The following is a 16,749-nucleotide window of genomic DNA, read 5'->3' as shown; positions in this document are numbered from 1 at the left end:
TAACTTTCAGTGAAGTGCAGCTTTCTTCATTATGTGATCACATAGGAATAATTTTTTCCATTCTCATAACATTACCTTAACTCCTCTTCATCTCAAGTTTTTGTCTTCTACCATTTGAGCGAGTAGTGTAAGGAAGACTAACCACAGCAAAAATTCCAGGTGTCAACAGAACTGTGGGCTTGTACAACAGACATAGTTTTGCTGGAAGAAATCAATATTGGTTTTAGTTTCATGCTTTAGGTACTGTAACATCTTGCTTTTGTCTTTTTTGTCTTTGAAAGTTGTTTATCATGCTGTTCACAATGGTATACCACTTTTCCCCTAGTAATTCTAGTTCAATCAGAATAAATCGAAGTCATGAGTCCCTTAGAGCTCATTCTGTTGCATTTGCCAGCAGTGAATTTCATGAAACTCTAATCTAAAAAATTCTACATAGCTGTTGGTTTTACCAGTTGTTTTCAAGTATCTTCACAACAGCACATGATGTTTCCTCTGGGAATTAAATCTTTGTGCTTGCAACCTAGACTACCAGCATTTCATAACTCCTTGTAGAATTATGGAAAATCAATTGATAATCAATATGGTTAATCAATTGATAAACTTATTAACTAGTCGACTAGTTAAGAGCTGAGGCTACACACATACATTGGGGTGTTTTTTATGGCACATATAAACTGTGCTATCAATTCCAAAGTTCCAAATTGACTCAATTTGTCCCATTTGTTCTAAGTGACAACATTATTTGGACCTGCTCTTGAAAGTGAGGGAGCAGAATTTGTCCCTTGTTGAGCACGTTGTAGAATTATGTAATACGTGAACAAGCTCTTCTGCAGACCAGGCAGAAAAGCTCTCGTGTGCTGACAGCCCTGACTGATGCTTCTTAAGCTCCTTCTGCACCACAGAGGAAAGCACTAAAATAATGACAAAATGCAGTGCAGGAAAACCATATGTTTAGTTCTGGAATCATGTTGTGTGTTTATTTTTCTCTTAATAACATAAGAGTGACTGTAGTAGTTTGACCAAGGGACTGTCTAAGTCCCTGTTCTGGCTCTCGGCAGGACCTACATGCCTAAGGAAGAATAAAGGCAAGGCAAATATAAATTATATCTCTTTTTAATGCTCTTCCAGCTTCCAACTGGTTTTAATTCAAGGCATTTCCAGTGGTTTTTATGGCTTTTCTAATCAGTAACCTCCAGTGGACCTCTCTTACAAGTACTTGTCCAGCCTCCCTGTGCAATGTTGTAAAACTTCTATTATATACAACTTCCATTGCAAGAAGTTCCACAGCTTTAATCCCTGTGTGAAGCACCACCTCATTTTAACTATTTTGAACCTGGCTCTCACTAACTTCTGTTGGTGGCCCTGAATTCCTCTGGTGGACGTGATGGCAGTGAAGAATTAATTACTATTTACCCTTCCCAAGCCCTTCCTTTTGCAGATCTGGTCTCTACTTCCAGGCTGTAGTCCCAGCATTGCATTTAGTTGGTATTTTCTTTCCATGGCATATGTGCCACCTCTAATCTAGATAGATGGTTCATATCTTCATTTGAAATGCAAGACAGTTTAGTACAGTTTCTTGGCTCATTACTCTAAAGAAATCTGAATATTGGAGGAAGGTGTGACTGTCCCACGCAGCATTATATAGGATAACTGAGAGTCCACATGAAGCTGCTGAAGACCAAGTGTTCTGTAGAGAGGTGTAAATTCTGTGCTAGAGGTGAGGACAGTGCTGTTAAACACAACACTGCAGGAGACCTTTGGTGAGTGCTGCAGCCACACCATCCAGCTGAAACCATTGGATGATACCCCACTTCCCAACAGTGAACCTCGTTCTTTATAGTAACATCCTGTCTAAAAAAAGATGGTTGTTCTGTTGCATAAGCTTCCATCTGATGATCTGCTAAATCCCACTGGTGGAAAACGTGCTACCATGAAACAAGCTTACTAGACCAGGAAACCAGAAATAGATAATTAATCAAGCAGTAGCTACAGACAAAGATGTTTGTGACTCTCATAAACCAGATCTTATCTCATTAATTCATTTCAGGAAATTAGTTATAAACTGTTTGAATTACAGGCTTCTGATAAGTCTTAACATTCTGGCTTGTTAGCTGACTTGCTTTGCATTTATTTTATACTTATTATTACATTTATTATTACACTTTCTACTAAAATAATTTGGAGCAAAATGAATAAAATATTAAATTATCACAATACATGTGTGCCACATTTTGACTTGGAACAAAATAAAGATGGCTGAACAGCTGAGAGTTAAAATGTACAACTTGGGTGATGTTGCTCAGTAGGAGTGTGACAAGACTGTAGCTTAAATGGATGCTTTTTTCCATGTTAAGGTATGGAGTATGGTTTCCAGTTACATGTCTCTTTGGTAGGCAGGTGTTTGGTTCCATAGGTGTTAAAGTTAGAAGTCAATAGATACTAGTTGAACAAGAGTGAGATTTTAACTAGTTATAGTGTTGTGAATAAAAGTTTTGCTTTGCCCTGCGTAGAAAATTGCCTGGAGTCTTTTTACTCTGACTACCCACTTCAACAGAGTAACCTTAAATTTCACAAGTATGTAGAATCTCCTGCTTTTTATCTGCTATTACGCTATTGTCCTTCTTTCAGACTGCTTAGTAGACTTCCAACAGCATAATAACAATAGGAAATCTCATTTCTATTATAATACACAGTGAGAATCCATGCCCTACTGGTATCTGCCGTGCCTGATGCTACACAAATACTGAAAGAAGATGGGTTTTTTTTTTAGTTGTGACATGGCAGAGGGAAGGAGGGCAGAAGGGAGGGAACATTCAGCCCCATAGTCATGATTTGGTTCCAAAATCCCATGCTTCTAGTTTTTCAACATGTTGCGCACTTCATTCAGCACACATCATCTAGGCATAGACTGGGACTGTGTAATGGGCAAGGCTGTTGAGCTCTACCTGCTTTGTTACAAACCTTGGAAACTCAGTGTGGGAGGAAAAGCGATAGGTCTCAGTTGAAGCAGCTGAATGCCTGCTAAAATAATCCGATTTTCTTCCTACGTCTATCCCAGGTTTGAGTGCAGAAGCACTCACAGCTGCAGCTGAAAACTACCTGAGGTTATGTTTTCACCAGACAGGCTGCTCTGTGTTTTGGCAGTCTCAGGAAAATTAGTGTTCACGCAAATTAATTACCCAAATCATGCATTTTGCTTGTTTGTTTCTGTTTGTTACCACAATCTTTACACACCATGCCTGCCTGTGGAGACAATGTTGTTGTTTCACTTTGCAGGGACCAGATGATGCATTAATACTTAGGAACCACTCAGTTGCTGTAGTGCTAAATGCCATCAGAAAACAGAGATAGGAACAAGTATTGGATGGTGACTTCCATCAGGCTTCAGTTTCTCTCAGCTTGTCCCAGTCTCTCACCACAGTCAGCACAGCTACCTACTGTTTTTCTTCTTTCTGACAAGTGGATGGTAGATGTTTTGCATTCTGGGCTTTGCCTTTCTTCCCCTTTGGCTGAGACACCACAGTTCAGGTCCTCATCAGAGACCAAGAAGAGACAAGAATGCACATGCTTCTATGTCAGGTTTCTCATTCTTGAATGTTTATGGCATGTGCATGTACCTTAGAATGAAAATAGGAAAATGCAACATCAGAAATTCTAGTTACTGATAAGAATAAACTTCCAGTTAGAGCAAGTGTTTTGGAGTGTGTGTGGTAAATGTGGTGTCAGACAATTAACTGCTTGGCTCACCAGTACTGTTACCTGCACTGAGTGAGGAAGGACTCTACAGAGGAAGCTACATGGCTGAATGTAGCTTTAGTTTGACCACGAAGATGCAATAGGATAAAATATTACTTCTGGAATTTTCTAACTGTGGAGCACCTTACTTTCTTCCATGACTTTTAGAAAGTGTTTGCTGTGATAGTTAATCACACACCATTACTGCTGCTCTGTAGTAAGCTCTGATAATTTATTGCTAGGAGTTTGATATTTAAACCTGCAAACTGTTGAACCCTTACTCAGAGCCATTTAAAAATGGTGAGGAGGATAACGGGTGTCAGCTTAGGATGTCTGTAGCTTGAAATACATTATCTGGTTCCATTAAAATTAATAGAGCAATACACATTTTTAAGTTCCATTGTGCTGAAATGTCAGCAATTTAAAAGACTGTAGAAAAGATAAAATTGGAAAGAAGATGCAAGAGATGAAAACAACCCTGAAATGGCTTGATTTAGGTGGTGATAATATATTCTCCTCTTGTTTATTGCTGTGTTCTGCTGAGGTGTGCTCACTTTTTCTCTTTAAGTACTTTAACTATTTTAGTTTTTCTTTATTGTTTGCGGAAGCCTGCAAGAGCAAGAAACAATCCAAAGGAGGGCAGGGGGAGGACAAAAATATTTTGGCTGGTTTGTTTTTGTTTGTTTGTTTTAATTGCAGCAATGTCCAGAAGCCTTGCCACTGGGCTGCATTTTAGAGCATGTAGCAAAGGGCTTCTAGGGAAATTTAAAAGGAAGTGCTGTATGTACAGATAACTAAAGAGAAGAAAAATAATTGTAGGTACTGAAGACAAGACCAGATGTTTGCACAAATAAGCTGTAGCATGGCTTGATTGCTCTCAGTCCTGGTTGTCTTTGTTTTTTTTTTAATTATAAGGAATAGATATCAGTGCCTTCCAAATCAGTGACAGCTCGCTTGCAACTGAAGAACAAATTAAATAAGGAACATGGAAATCAGAGTGGAAAGGGGAGAGGGATTAACTGAAGAAACCAGAAGTGCAGTAAGATGGGAGGCAAATCAAGGAGCAAAAACTATTATAAATCTGGATGTCGAACTTCGATGGATTTATCAGAATGGGATTATTTTTTCTCTAAGTTCATGGACCTTAAAAGGAGAAAAAAAACCCCGATATAATGATATTGGTTGCAAGCCAGAAGCAATTTCTTCTACCATTTTGTCTAGAAAGGCATTTTCTAAAGATATCCCTACTGTATTTTCATTGTAAGGCTTTGTCATGACCTTCTTCAAAGCTCAGGAACAAGTAATATTTTCTAGGAGCTTTTGTGGTTTAGAGTTTACAGGCTTTTTATACAGCAGCTCAAAGTTGTGTACACGCCCAGGGCACTCTAAACTGGAAGGAGAACGACTTTTCTTGGTTTGATTTTTTTTTTTCCTTTTTTTTAAGTATAAAGGTAAATCTTTAGGCAAACACAGTTAATGTCAGTGCTTCTCAAATAGTAAAAACCCAGAAATTTTTTGCTCTCCTTTCTTCTGGAAAATAGATAAGCAGGTACTTGATCCACTCTGGGTCAGCATGAGAAAAAACAGGTGGATGAAGCTGGAGAAAGGCTAAGGTAAACCAAACAGAAAGGGGATAGCTCTTTTCAGGAAGGTATTTTGCAATGGAAAATACTGCACTAGAGGAAATTAATTTGGTGGAACATTGCATGTGTCTTCTACGCTATGGAAGACTGACTTTAATCATGAGAGGGACACATAAGGGTGTCTAGTCTAGTGCAGACCTGGACACTAGGCCCAGAGGGAGAGCGCTGCAAGGCACTGATCCCTTGTGGGAGCAGGCAGCATAGCTCTGTTTTTTGGGTTGTGTGCCTCGCTGCTTCCTCTTATGGGCCAGTTTGAGCAGTTATGCAGTACTGGAGGCATCGATGCATAAGGGGATCTTCTCCACCTCTATGCTGTCGTTACAGACCCTCCAGTGATTCTTATTTGTTAACTCCTCTGTACTGAGGTAACAATAAACAAATAGGATACAGTTAATAGATTACTTGCTTAAATAGACTTGCTAGCAGTTCCTCAAATTTGACTTTGAAAGAGTATCTACTCAGTGGATTCTTACACTTCAGGAAACATAATACTCAGTGCCTACTTCTGTCTGGGAATCCTACCTACTTCTGTCTTCTATCTTTCAGTGACTGGCTGGTATTAGAGCACAGGGGAAATGGGAAAGCTTGAATGATCTGGACTTAATGTGAAGAGCATGTATCTGCACTCAGATTTTAAGTCACTGATTCTTTTTCTTGTAGTCTCTGACCTTTTTCTTAATGTGCTTGTGATGGGTTGTTTACTGATGTTTCTCACCCCCCTGGTTTTCAGGTGGTGGGCAGGGGAATGGCAGAAATGTTCAACCACATGTGGCCCAACAGGCCAGAAGAAGAGAACTGTACTTTGCATCCAGACAGTGGGATCTGATGAGCAGGCACTGGCTGTCACAGAGTGCCAGCACCTGCTTAAACCAAAGACCCATTTGTCATGTAACAGAGATGTCTTGTGCCCGTCTGACTGGACAGTGAGCAACTGGACTGAGGTAAATTCGTATTTTTTTCCAAATGACCGATTGTAGTCAGCAGAGGGGACCAACGACCTGCTATTTTGCTTCTTTTAAATAATTGTTTTGTTTGTTTAACGTATCTTCACAAATTTTTGGTGCAGAAGAAGAAAAGCTGCCCTGCTTGCTAAATACCTCAGGAAGTGTTCCTTGCTAACTGTTTCTTGACTTGCTGAGCTTTTGGGACAGTAGAACATGGTTGAGTGCTAAAAAGTCTGTGTGACACTCATGACTGTTGTGGACCAGACTGGGAGGGAGGCTCTACGTCATATCTGTAGGCCTACAAAGAAGTGTTTTTACATTCTTTCCATTTCTATCTCTTGCATTTCTGACTCTTCCTTTCTTCCCATAGCTTGCAAACTATGGATACGTGGGAATTGTTCAAAGCTGTGCCAGGGGAGATTCAGGCTGTACACTGGGAAGCATTTCTCTACTGGAGGGTGGTCAAACACTGGAACAGGCTTCTTAGAGAGGTGTTTGATGCCCCCAGCCTGTCAGTGTTTAAGAGGAATTTGGACAATGACCTTAACAATATGCTTTAATTTTTGGTCAGCCATGAAGTGGTCAGGCAGTCGGACTAGATGATCGTTGTGGGTCCTTTGCAGGTGAAAACACAGTGTTTTCTTTTTCTGAAAACTCCTCTTTCTCCTTCTTTCTCCTCTTTTTTTTTTCACTAGACTCACTGCTGTGAGAACAGTGTCACATAATGAGCTAATAAATATTGTGACAGTATTGTTTTGGTTTATGCTGCTCACATACCATCATCCGAGAATATTGATTGTTTTGTTAACTGAGCAACCACCATGTTTTAAATACCTGTGAGAACTTAGAGTGGGGTTACATGACTAGCAGTACAATTATATAGAAATAGTATGCTGCTGGTACTCATGTGCCATTGGATTATATTTGCAATTTACTGACAAAAGTAAATTTCTACATCTGTAGGAACTGGAGAGGGAGTGTAGGACAGACTGTTTCACCTGCACAAATGACAGGATTGTCAGGAAACTTGTAACTCCAAAATGTTCCTTATTGGTGAATGTAAGAGAGAGATTTTACACAGGTGAAACTTCCTGTTGCTCGAAACTTATCTGTCTGTTAGAAGATCCTTCTGTGTCTTATAAATTAAACATACTTAATTAGGCACATAATGAGGATAGAGTGTTGTAGCCATTCTGAAATCTCTTTTTCGTACATGTCTGTAACCTAAAGCAGAGATTTTCAAAACTAATTCTGGGAGACAGGCACTACCCCAAAAAGTTAATAAGGTTGAATATTCCTTTTAACTCCCTTGAATGCTAGTACAGATCATGCAAGCGGCAAAGTCTGACAAAATTTGTTTAAGCAGCAGCATAGTGGTAATTGTTGTTATTCTTCCTCAATAAGCAAAATCCTTTACTGAAGAACTTCAGAGGCCAGATTGCAGCTGAGGTGAATTTGCACAGCTCTGAATAACTGAACATGCTATTCATCTGGAAGTGCAAGGACGCCAGACAGAATAGCTAATGAACTTACCTACTGTGAGGCTACTCTGCTTGCTTCCCTGCTCCTGTTGCTGCAGAGCTGATGTTATTTTACAGGTGTGAACAATAAAGAGTGCCCCAGTAACATGAGGTGTTTTACTGCCCTGTGACCTAGCTCTAAAAAAAAATTTGATGTGTCAGGGGCATCAGAGTGCTGGAAAAAGGAGTGTTCATCACTTCACGTCAGGCACCTGGTTATAAACCCCCTGAGTTAGCTGGTCAGGCTCCCTCATATCCTAGGAAGAATTCCTCCGGTAGGTTGTTTGTAACATCTACATTCATACTCAGCCAGTCATCCAGCCTTAGTATCTCAGACCAGAGAGGTGTGATTTCACAAAGTCCTTAGTGGAGCAACAGCTTCTGAAGGCATGGCTGTGCCTGTGGACCCGAGAGTGAAAAACATCACAGAAAAAATGGGTCTCTTTAGCTTCCAGCACCCTTTATACACAGCAGTGCTCCCATTTAAATAGAAGCCAGATAGGTTAATTATTTTCAGTAGTCTGTAATTGAAGAGGGACATGCTAGCAGCTCTGGCAGCACTTGGTGGTTGCTCCATGACTGAATGAAAAATCCGTTTCATAAAGTCAACAAGGGTGTGTGATCTGCATGGATCATCAGAGCAGGTTTGGGGCGCTGTAAGCAGCACCGAGCCAGTCAGATGTGGGTTTGATTGCAGGTTTTTAGTCTGTTTTTTTATAACCCTGGTGGAAAAAGTGTTGGCTAGATGACTATTGTGAGTCAATGAAGAAATCAAAATCTATTGTATGACTTTCATGTTTTGTCTTTATTGTGTAGGCTTTTTTTCACTGCTGTTTCCTCAAGGTGACATTTATTGTTCTTAAAATGTGGAAAGAACTCTGTGATAGCAGAACATCCTAGAATGAAGCACTCGTTCTTCAAGAAAAGCTTTTTAAATGATTATTTATAATGATGCTTCTGTATTATAAACAAATGCCATCTGATACTTATCAATATGTGCAGCAGAATGAAGAGGGGATGTGTATTAATTCTGTTTCACTTGCAGTGCACAGTTACCTGTGGTGGTGGAATAAGGACTCGTAATGTCACTTGTGCCAAAAATAGTGATGAGCCATGTGATAGTTCCAAGAGACCAAACTCTAAGGCCCTGTGTGGTCTTCAGCAATGCCCTTCTGCTGGAAGATTCCTGATGCCCCCGCTGGCACCCAGAAGAGGCAAGATCATAATCAGAAAAACAACTACTAATCCCGAACGGAATCTGCCTCGCAGGATACTCAGACCAAGCCCAAGGTCCTACACAACAACAAAAACACCCAGGCATGAAAGTGTAACTCCCTGTTTGCCTACATCCTCTGGTTTGGGTAATGTCTCAGAAAAAGAGGGAACAGCCAATAGAACAATACAAAATAATTTTGCTGGACCGAGTGATGCTTACAATTATCCAGTTGTTTCTACTGAAAACAGTTCATATCAAAATACTACTTCATGGCCTGTTTATAACAGCTTAAGTACTAAAATTACAAGGCATTCTGAAAATACTTCTGAAAGTGAGCCAGTTTCTACTAAAGAGAGTGAGATGCACAGAAGTGAGGACACTCCTGTTTCCTCGTTTACTAGTAATCCGGAAATAACTTCCAGCTATGATTACTTAACCGAAGAATCTGATGACACTGATGGGCCTCTTGGAGTCAGCAAGAAACCAGCTGATCTCTTTTACGGCACAGAACTCAATTCTGAAATCAGAACCAGAAGCACAACCCTAGACACTGTCTCTCCTGTCCTTCAAAATGAGAGTGTGACTCCCCAGTCTCCACCAGCATCTCACCACCAAGACCCTTCTGTGCTCCTTCCTGTTAGCAGAGCAGCACAAGGGCTGGCATTTCCAACAGCAAACTATATCAGCCTGCAGGTTGATGTACCAGTTGTGGAAGTAACTACCCCACAAGCACCAGTTACAGAAACACCCACAGTGCTTGGACATGTAGCAAGAGGCCAGACTGACAACAGAAAAGAAGTAAAGTTGCCTGACACGGTAACTACCAGCACGCAATCCTCAGCTCTCGAGCACACTCTGAGGAACCAAAGTGCAACATCTGAGGGTGTTTTAGTGAATGTCACAGAAAACAGCCATATAACAGCACCCAACAGTTTGCCCGGTGATGCCTACTGGATAGTAGGTAACTGGAGTGAGGTAAGTTGTTTTTAGCTTGTAAAAGTGGAGAGTGTGAACAGCTGACTGAACCACGGCTGAAATGAAACTTCTTAGTTTGTCATGACTATCTGAAATGAGTACCATACATTCATATGAAATACTTGACACGAAAGAGTTGGTAACTTGGGGTATCTAGGTTGCTTACATAGAGTGAATATAGTCATCAGGGGGCCTGACCATATATTAAAAACTTTTACTTAATGTCCTTCCCACTGTAAAATTCTATTTTTACGTAAACAGGGTTCTTTTTCTGTGAATGGATTTTATATGCTTGAAATCATAGTATCTAAAGTGAAAGAGTTTGGTATCTGAACTAATTATCTCATTCTTCTAAGGCCTTTTTTACCAAGCTAAACAGAGTTAGATCTGGAAACCTCCTTGAACTGATCTGCCTCTGTCTCAGTACTGATGGAGAAGGTCTGTTTCTCTGTACCTGCTTGCCCTTGGCTCTACCTGGAATTATTATAGAATTGCAGAAATGCAGGGCCCAAAAGGACAGCAAGAGATGACTTAGTGTATCCCATGGCAGTGGAGGCACATCTAGACCACTGAGATCATGTTGGTGTCCTCTGTCTGGATGCAGCCAGTGGGTAAGACCCCTGAGCAAGAGCAGGCTCTGTCACCACCACATCAGTGGTTGTTCAGGACGTGTGTTCCTGATGGCAGTTTGAAGTTTCATCTTGTGTCTTCCCATGGCCAGGTGAGAATGGCCTTAGCTTCCCGTGTTCTGGTGAGACAGGTGAAGCATTTCCTCCTCCACATGCCTGAATACCTGCATTTAGATCTGCTTGGGTGCAAGAGTCTACAACAGAATTTCAGGGGAAAGGTTGTACCCCCCAAGCCCACCACAACCTGAGCAGAGGTCTAACACAGAGATGCTACAGTCTGTCCTAGTCGTTCATTATCCACCTTAGAAATATTTTCCTTATACATAGCCAAAATCTTCTGTACTGAAAATGAAGATTCCCTTTTTTTACGTAAAGACTGTGAAGGAAAATTTTCTTCTTAATAACTATTCTGAGGTCCAATTTCTAAATTCTTTTCAGATTTTCCTTGTGTTTTCTAAATATCTGGTGACTTTGTTGTTCTCATCCGGACTTGCTTCAGTTTCATCACATATTTCTTCATCAGTGACGTTCATTGTGGCCCCAGCTGACACATAGCAGATAAAATGGAATAATTGCTATTGTTTTATTTATTACTGTCTTTGTGAATGCTGGAATCAGATTTGTCTTGTTTTGTAACCATCTCGCTTTCACTTTTTGAATTTGTGGTCTGTTGTAAACTCTGGATCCCTTAATACAGTATTTCTAGATCAGCAGATGTCAGATGTTCTCAGTTATGTTTTTAGACCTATATATATGAATGTGTATGTGTGTATATATGTGTATGCATAAAAAGTTTTCCCTAAATGCAGTATTTGGCATGTATTTTTGAATTTCACTGTTTTCTTATAGTTTCTAATGTGGTGAGGTGTCTTTGAGTTCAGATTTCAACATTCCTGGCAACTCTCCCAACTTGTCATCATCTGCAAGTATTTTAAGCGCATGCTGTCTTTCATTATTCAGTTAGCTAATGAAAATACTGAAGAGAGCCTGGCTTTGGACAGAGCCCTGCAGGACTATGTTTGAAGTGTCAGTTCATTATGACACTGAACCAACAAGGACCACTTTACCACAGTTTTAACACTGATCTTGTAATTATTTCACCTAGACTATATTTCCGTCATTTGCTAAAAGAATGCTTTATACAGATATGTAAAAATGCATCATGTCAGCTGGCTCCTTTTCTTCATTAAGCCATGTATCCCTGTCAAAGCAGGGTATTAGACTCAATTGAATAATCTTTTCTAGATAGGTCCATGTGGGCTTTTCTGTTGCTTTATCATTTTTGTTAGTATTTGCCATTTTGATCTTCATTATTCAGTAATTTGTTTTTTATGTTCTTGTGAGGTCAAGTTGGGTGAAGCATTCCATTAGACCACAGGTAGGACTTTTTCTTTTCCTAAAAATAACTTGAAAGATATTCTTATCAAATCCTCTGGGACTTTTCCAATCTATAGAAAAAATAATTCTCAACAGTTCAAAGTTATTGAAGAATACTTAAATGAATGTTTAGATAAGGTCAATATATTTGGTTTCACAGAATTGATGAAATCAGTTTGAGGATACTTGATGTACCTAACTTTGCTGTTCTTTAATGATTTGGTAATCTTTTGCTATTCTTGTGAAAGCTATTGAATCTGTTAAAATTAACTTTACAGAAAGTGTGTCACATTTAACTTGGTTTTTTTTACAAATTTGAAGAAGGAAAAGTGATGAAAAAAGAGAATTTGTGGAATCTCCATCCTTGGAGATTCTGAAGCCATCTGGACATGGTTCTGGGCAGCTGTCTCCAGGTGGTCCTGTGTGAGCAAAGGTCCTTTCCAACCTTAACCATTCTGTGATTCTATTAATAAAGTCAGCTGTTATCTTTCTCATGAAATAAGTTACCTATTTCAGACACATATCTTGATTCTAACATTCACAGAACCTTTTCTTTTTGTTCATTACCTTTAACTAATTTTTAATCTACAGTTTTCTGATTTGATTTTTGCTCTTTCTATATACCTGTCCTTAGTAAAACTTTGTGGGTGTTTTTAGCTGACATCTGTCCAAGGCATTGCTATTTCAAGACCAGTGCATCTACCTAGATGAACGTCTTGCTATACTCTCTCTCTGTCTCTTTTAGTAGCTGCCAATATTCTGACATTTCTTTGCTCTTTATGATACATCTATGCTAGTAAATAAATAGTGCGCAAGAATAGTGATAGTCACTGAGATGGAATGGTCTGACATATCCTGTACCAGTGCTGGCACTTGCCTCCCAGGGGAGAGCACTAATGTGAGTAGGGCAAAACAGTGCCCAATTCCACCGATGCTTCTGTCTGTAACTTCTTTCTTTCCTGCGACTTTCCCAAGTCATTCTGGGCTGTCACTTTTCCCTTTCCAGCAGCTTTCTGGGTACCAAAGATATCCCATTACCACTAGATCTGCTCATTCTGCACCTCTGCTATTGGTCATGAAAAGTCACCTGCACTTTCTCCCTCTGTAATAGACATCTGCTATGACAAGAGGGAATCTTGGTTCCCAAACAACAAAAGGGAAAAGCAGTAAGTCTTCACAAACTTCAGAGCAATCTGTCTCCTTTATGTAGCATCAAACAGCAGTCAAGAAAGGTAAGGCTTTATGCTGGAGTGTTGTGCTGGTTTAAAAGTTAACCAGCAGAGGAAACCAAGCCAACTCAAAGAGAGATTACAAGTCAGAATAACAATTTAATAAAATAATACAATAAGTACGACTACACAGACAAGCAACAGGCACTAACCCACAAAGCCCAAATGTACAACCCAGCACCCCGGGGCACAAACAAAGCGGTGCTACCTGGGCCCCCCCCTTGAGTCTAAAGCAAAGGGAGAGGGGAAAAACCTGCTGGTGGGAGAGCTACTGCAGTCCAACCAAAAGTGGTGATTGTAGTCCGGCCGAGGGTGGTGGTGAGCTGCAGTCTGGTTGAGAGCGATGAGCTGCAGTCCTCTTCTGGATCCCACGAGTGGTAAAAAGGTTCCGAAACTCCAGGTTTATATACTCTCCAGTTCAGGCAGGAATGTTCAGTCCTCCCCTCAGAGCGGGAAATTCCATAAAAGGGTGTTTAGTCCTTCCCTCAGAGTGGGGAATTCCATAAAAGGGTATGAGGGTGCTCATTCCATAAAAGGGTATGAGGGTGCTCAGGAACATTCCCCCCCCACCTCGCAGGCCTCTACAGACAACAGTTTCTGGGAAATGGCATGGAGGGCTATAGAATACACAGTTTGGGCTATACCCATTCAGTGATGAATCGGTCCCAGCTGTTCTAACCAGGACAAGTGTGCTTTATGCTGCGCTGTTTGCAGCATCATGCATTTCCCTCTTGACTCTGTACCTGCACATAGCAGGTTTTGAAAGAAGCCTGCTGTGTTTCACTTTCCTCAGACAAGAATATAAAGCTTTTATAAGTATGACCTACCCAGCACCATCCCTGCAGCTATCTTTGATCTTCTCACGTGTGCTCAGAATGTGTGCTCTTTGGTCAAAGACTGAGCACCCCTTCAGTAAAGTCTTGGTGTTGTCAGACTGGCATAGCAGAGCTGAGGAAGCCATCAAACAGTCAGCAAGCAAGACAAAGGCAGTCCATCCTCTCAGGCAGAGAAATGGTCTTGGATGGATATGTCACTAGGCAAAACTGAACAGTGGTATGCACTTCCCTTTAACAGGATCCTTGTACACCTGTTCCAGGAATCTCCATGTCTTCAATGCTGATTTTTTTCCTGCCTCATCTTCAGCTTAGGTTTCCTTATTTTTCCAAGAACACTTACTCAGCTTTCCCACTTCCACAGAAAGAGTTCAAAGCAAACAATAACAGTTGCTTTCTGCATCCTTTTGCTGACTTAGTCCAAGATTATTTATGCCGTTTCTCATGCAAGCTACAGGTTGCTTGGTGTGTTGGATTTGATTCTATATGTGTAGTTGTTCACTGTCCCTCCCTTTTTAAGCGAGAAAAAGGTAAATGGGTATCTCCAGCCAATCTTCACCCCTTCCTGCTTCAGAATACAATGACAGTGTTTGACTTTTTTGTAAGGAGTGTGCATTCTTGGGATCTGCACTGGAATAATCAGTTTTCTCTTACCTCAGACACCAAAATCCTCCCAAATGTTGAAAACAATCAGTCCCTTCTTGAATTAATAATTTTAAAACATCTTTTTGCTGCACATTTTTTCCAAGATTCTCATATTTTATTTAAGATTTGCTCTTAATTTGCTGGCTATCTCATGAGGAATATTAGGGATAGAGAGGGAGCAATACTGGAGATTGGATGCAATTATACCGTACATCGGATCCCCAAAGACAACAGAAGAAAATGGTGGAACAGCTGGTACAGATTTAGAGTGTCTCAGTAAGCAGGAGTTTGCCAAAGAAGAGAATTGCATAGTGTAAGTCAAAATTGGTAGTGTCTTAACAAAGCAATAGAAAGCCCTCTTTTAGAACATTAAAATTTAGGTGAGTTTGAAGTCTTTTTTTGAGTTTCTCAGATAACTTGGGTCATCTAAAATGGCTCTAGATATTTATATTTAGGTTCCAGGATTGTTTCCAAATGATGTACTAATGTTGAGTTTGCCCCTGGGCTTTTCTCTTACCCTTCTGCAGTGCTCCACCACCTGTGGAATGGGGGCTTTCTGGAGACTGGTGGAGTGCAGCAGCAGGAACACATCTCACTGTCAGCACATCAAAAAGCCTGATCCTGCAAGAAAATGTTATCTCCGCCCATGTGCTAGCTGGAAAACAGGAAATTGGAGCAAGGTAACTTCATTCAGAGCTGTGTGTGAACAGTAAGCTTGCAAATTTCAGTGAGTAGGAAATTCTAAGTACTTCATTTTTAAAGCAATTATTTACTCAGTGGTAATGCATACATGGTTCCCAGTTGACTATTCAGCACTAATTTTCTGATTTCCTGACCAAGTTATATCTAGAAACACATCTGCTGTGAATTTTGTTCTTCCTGTCGTGGGTTGTGCTCATTAACTCTTGCATCTAGAGCCAAAGCAGGACTCACTGTTCATGTTTTATGGAGATTGTAGGGCAAAACTGTACATATTTGGTTGTGGCATCTTTTTGATTTCTGCTTCCAGAGGCACCTCCTAATTTTAAGAAGCAGTGGGAATTTGAAAGAAGGAGTTGTCATGTTCCTATTCACCCTTGTCACCATATGTTATCTCTTATGTGACACGATCTGTTCCCCATCCATTTAATCTCTAATTTTTACATTTAAAAAATGAAAGAGCATGGTACTGGGGAGAATACCTGCTATGTATAGGGTCCTGTTTGATCCTAGTTGTGTACACATGGCTTGGTCAAGGGACAGAATAGTGTCCAGGGTGGCAAGTGGAGCCCAGGAAATTGTGTTTGACTTATGTTTTGGTATTTTAAGATGCATGATGGACACCTGGAAGGACTTTGGTGACTTCTTGAAACTTATTACATTTTGTCTTCATGCAGTCTAAAAATGGAGTTTTAAACAGCTGGTTATTTTTTATGACTCAAAAGAGGAAACCTACAGAATTCTATTGAAATAATGTCGATTTAATAAAGAGAAAGATACTCTTTTTCAGTACATATCATGTTTGTGGACAGTGTTGTTGCCATTGGGCTAGAGGGCAGATTCATACAAAGAAAAGGTTGTAGTTACAAAACCTGTGCTGTATTATTAAGCTCTTTGACACAGAATTGATTTGTACAGGAATTACATGCCTGTTTAGGAAGTTCAGGAAAGGCCAAGGCTTTACATAACTACATTTAAGCCTTCAAAATTCATTTTAAATGATACATAGATACTGAGCAGTCCCATTTACAGTAGGGCATATTTTACTTTCACTTTTTCTTCATAAATGTCATTGCTCTTGCAAGAAATGAATGATAGTTATGTCAAAAAAAGTAGCTAGAAATAAGGCTTAATGGTAAAATATTATGAGACACAAATTTTTAAAAGTGTCAGTCCAATTGTGAAAACAATTTAAAGCAAAAGGCTTTTCCTAACAGATTTCTATTGTGTTACTCACCCTTTTTTTCCATAAATTGAACTAGACAGACAAACCTAATTACAATTTAATATATAAAAATTACTAA

At 40.0% G+C, this 16,749-nt stretch overlaps 1 protein-coding gene across 1 annotated transcript in view; it reads left to right on the top strand.

The window, feature by feature from the left end:
• ADAMTS12 (ADAM metallopeptidase with thrombospondin type 1 motif 12) overlaps positions 1 to 16,749 on the top strand; it is a 148,714-nt gene that overhangs the window by 121,251 nt on the left and 10,714 nt on the right. Inside the window, exons 18-20 of the mRNA XM_032675323.1 lie at positions 6,109 to 6,319; positions 8,888 to 10,033; positions 15,274 to 15,426. Of these exons, the coding sequence (XP_032531214.1) occupies positions 6,109 to 6,319; positions 8,888 to 10,033; positions 15,274 to 15,426 (1,510 nt within the window). The remainder of the gene's footprint in view (positions 1 to 6,108; positions 6,320 to 8,887; positions 10,034 to 15,273; positions 15,427 to 16,749) is intronic.

The sequence above is a fragment of the Chiroxiphia lanceolata genome, chromosome Z (assembly GCF_009829145.1).
Source record: "Chiroxiphia lanceolata isolate bChiLan1 chromosome Z, bChiLan1.pri, whole genome shotgun sequence".
Taxonomy (NCBI): domain Eukaryota; kingdom Metazoa; phylum Chordata; class Aves; order Passeriformes; family Pipridae; genus Chiroxiphia; species Chiroxiphia lanceolata.
Note: the sequence above shows the minus strand (reverse complement) of the source record. Positions and strands in the feature narration are given on the sequence as shown.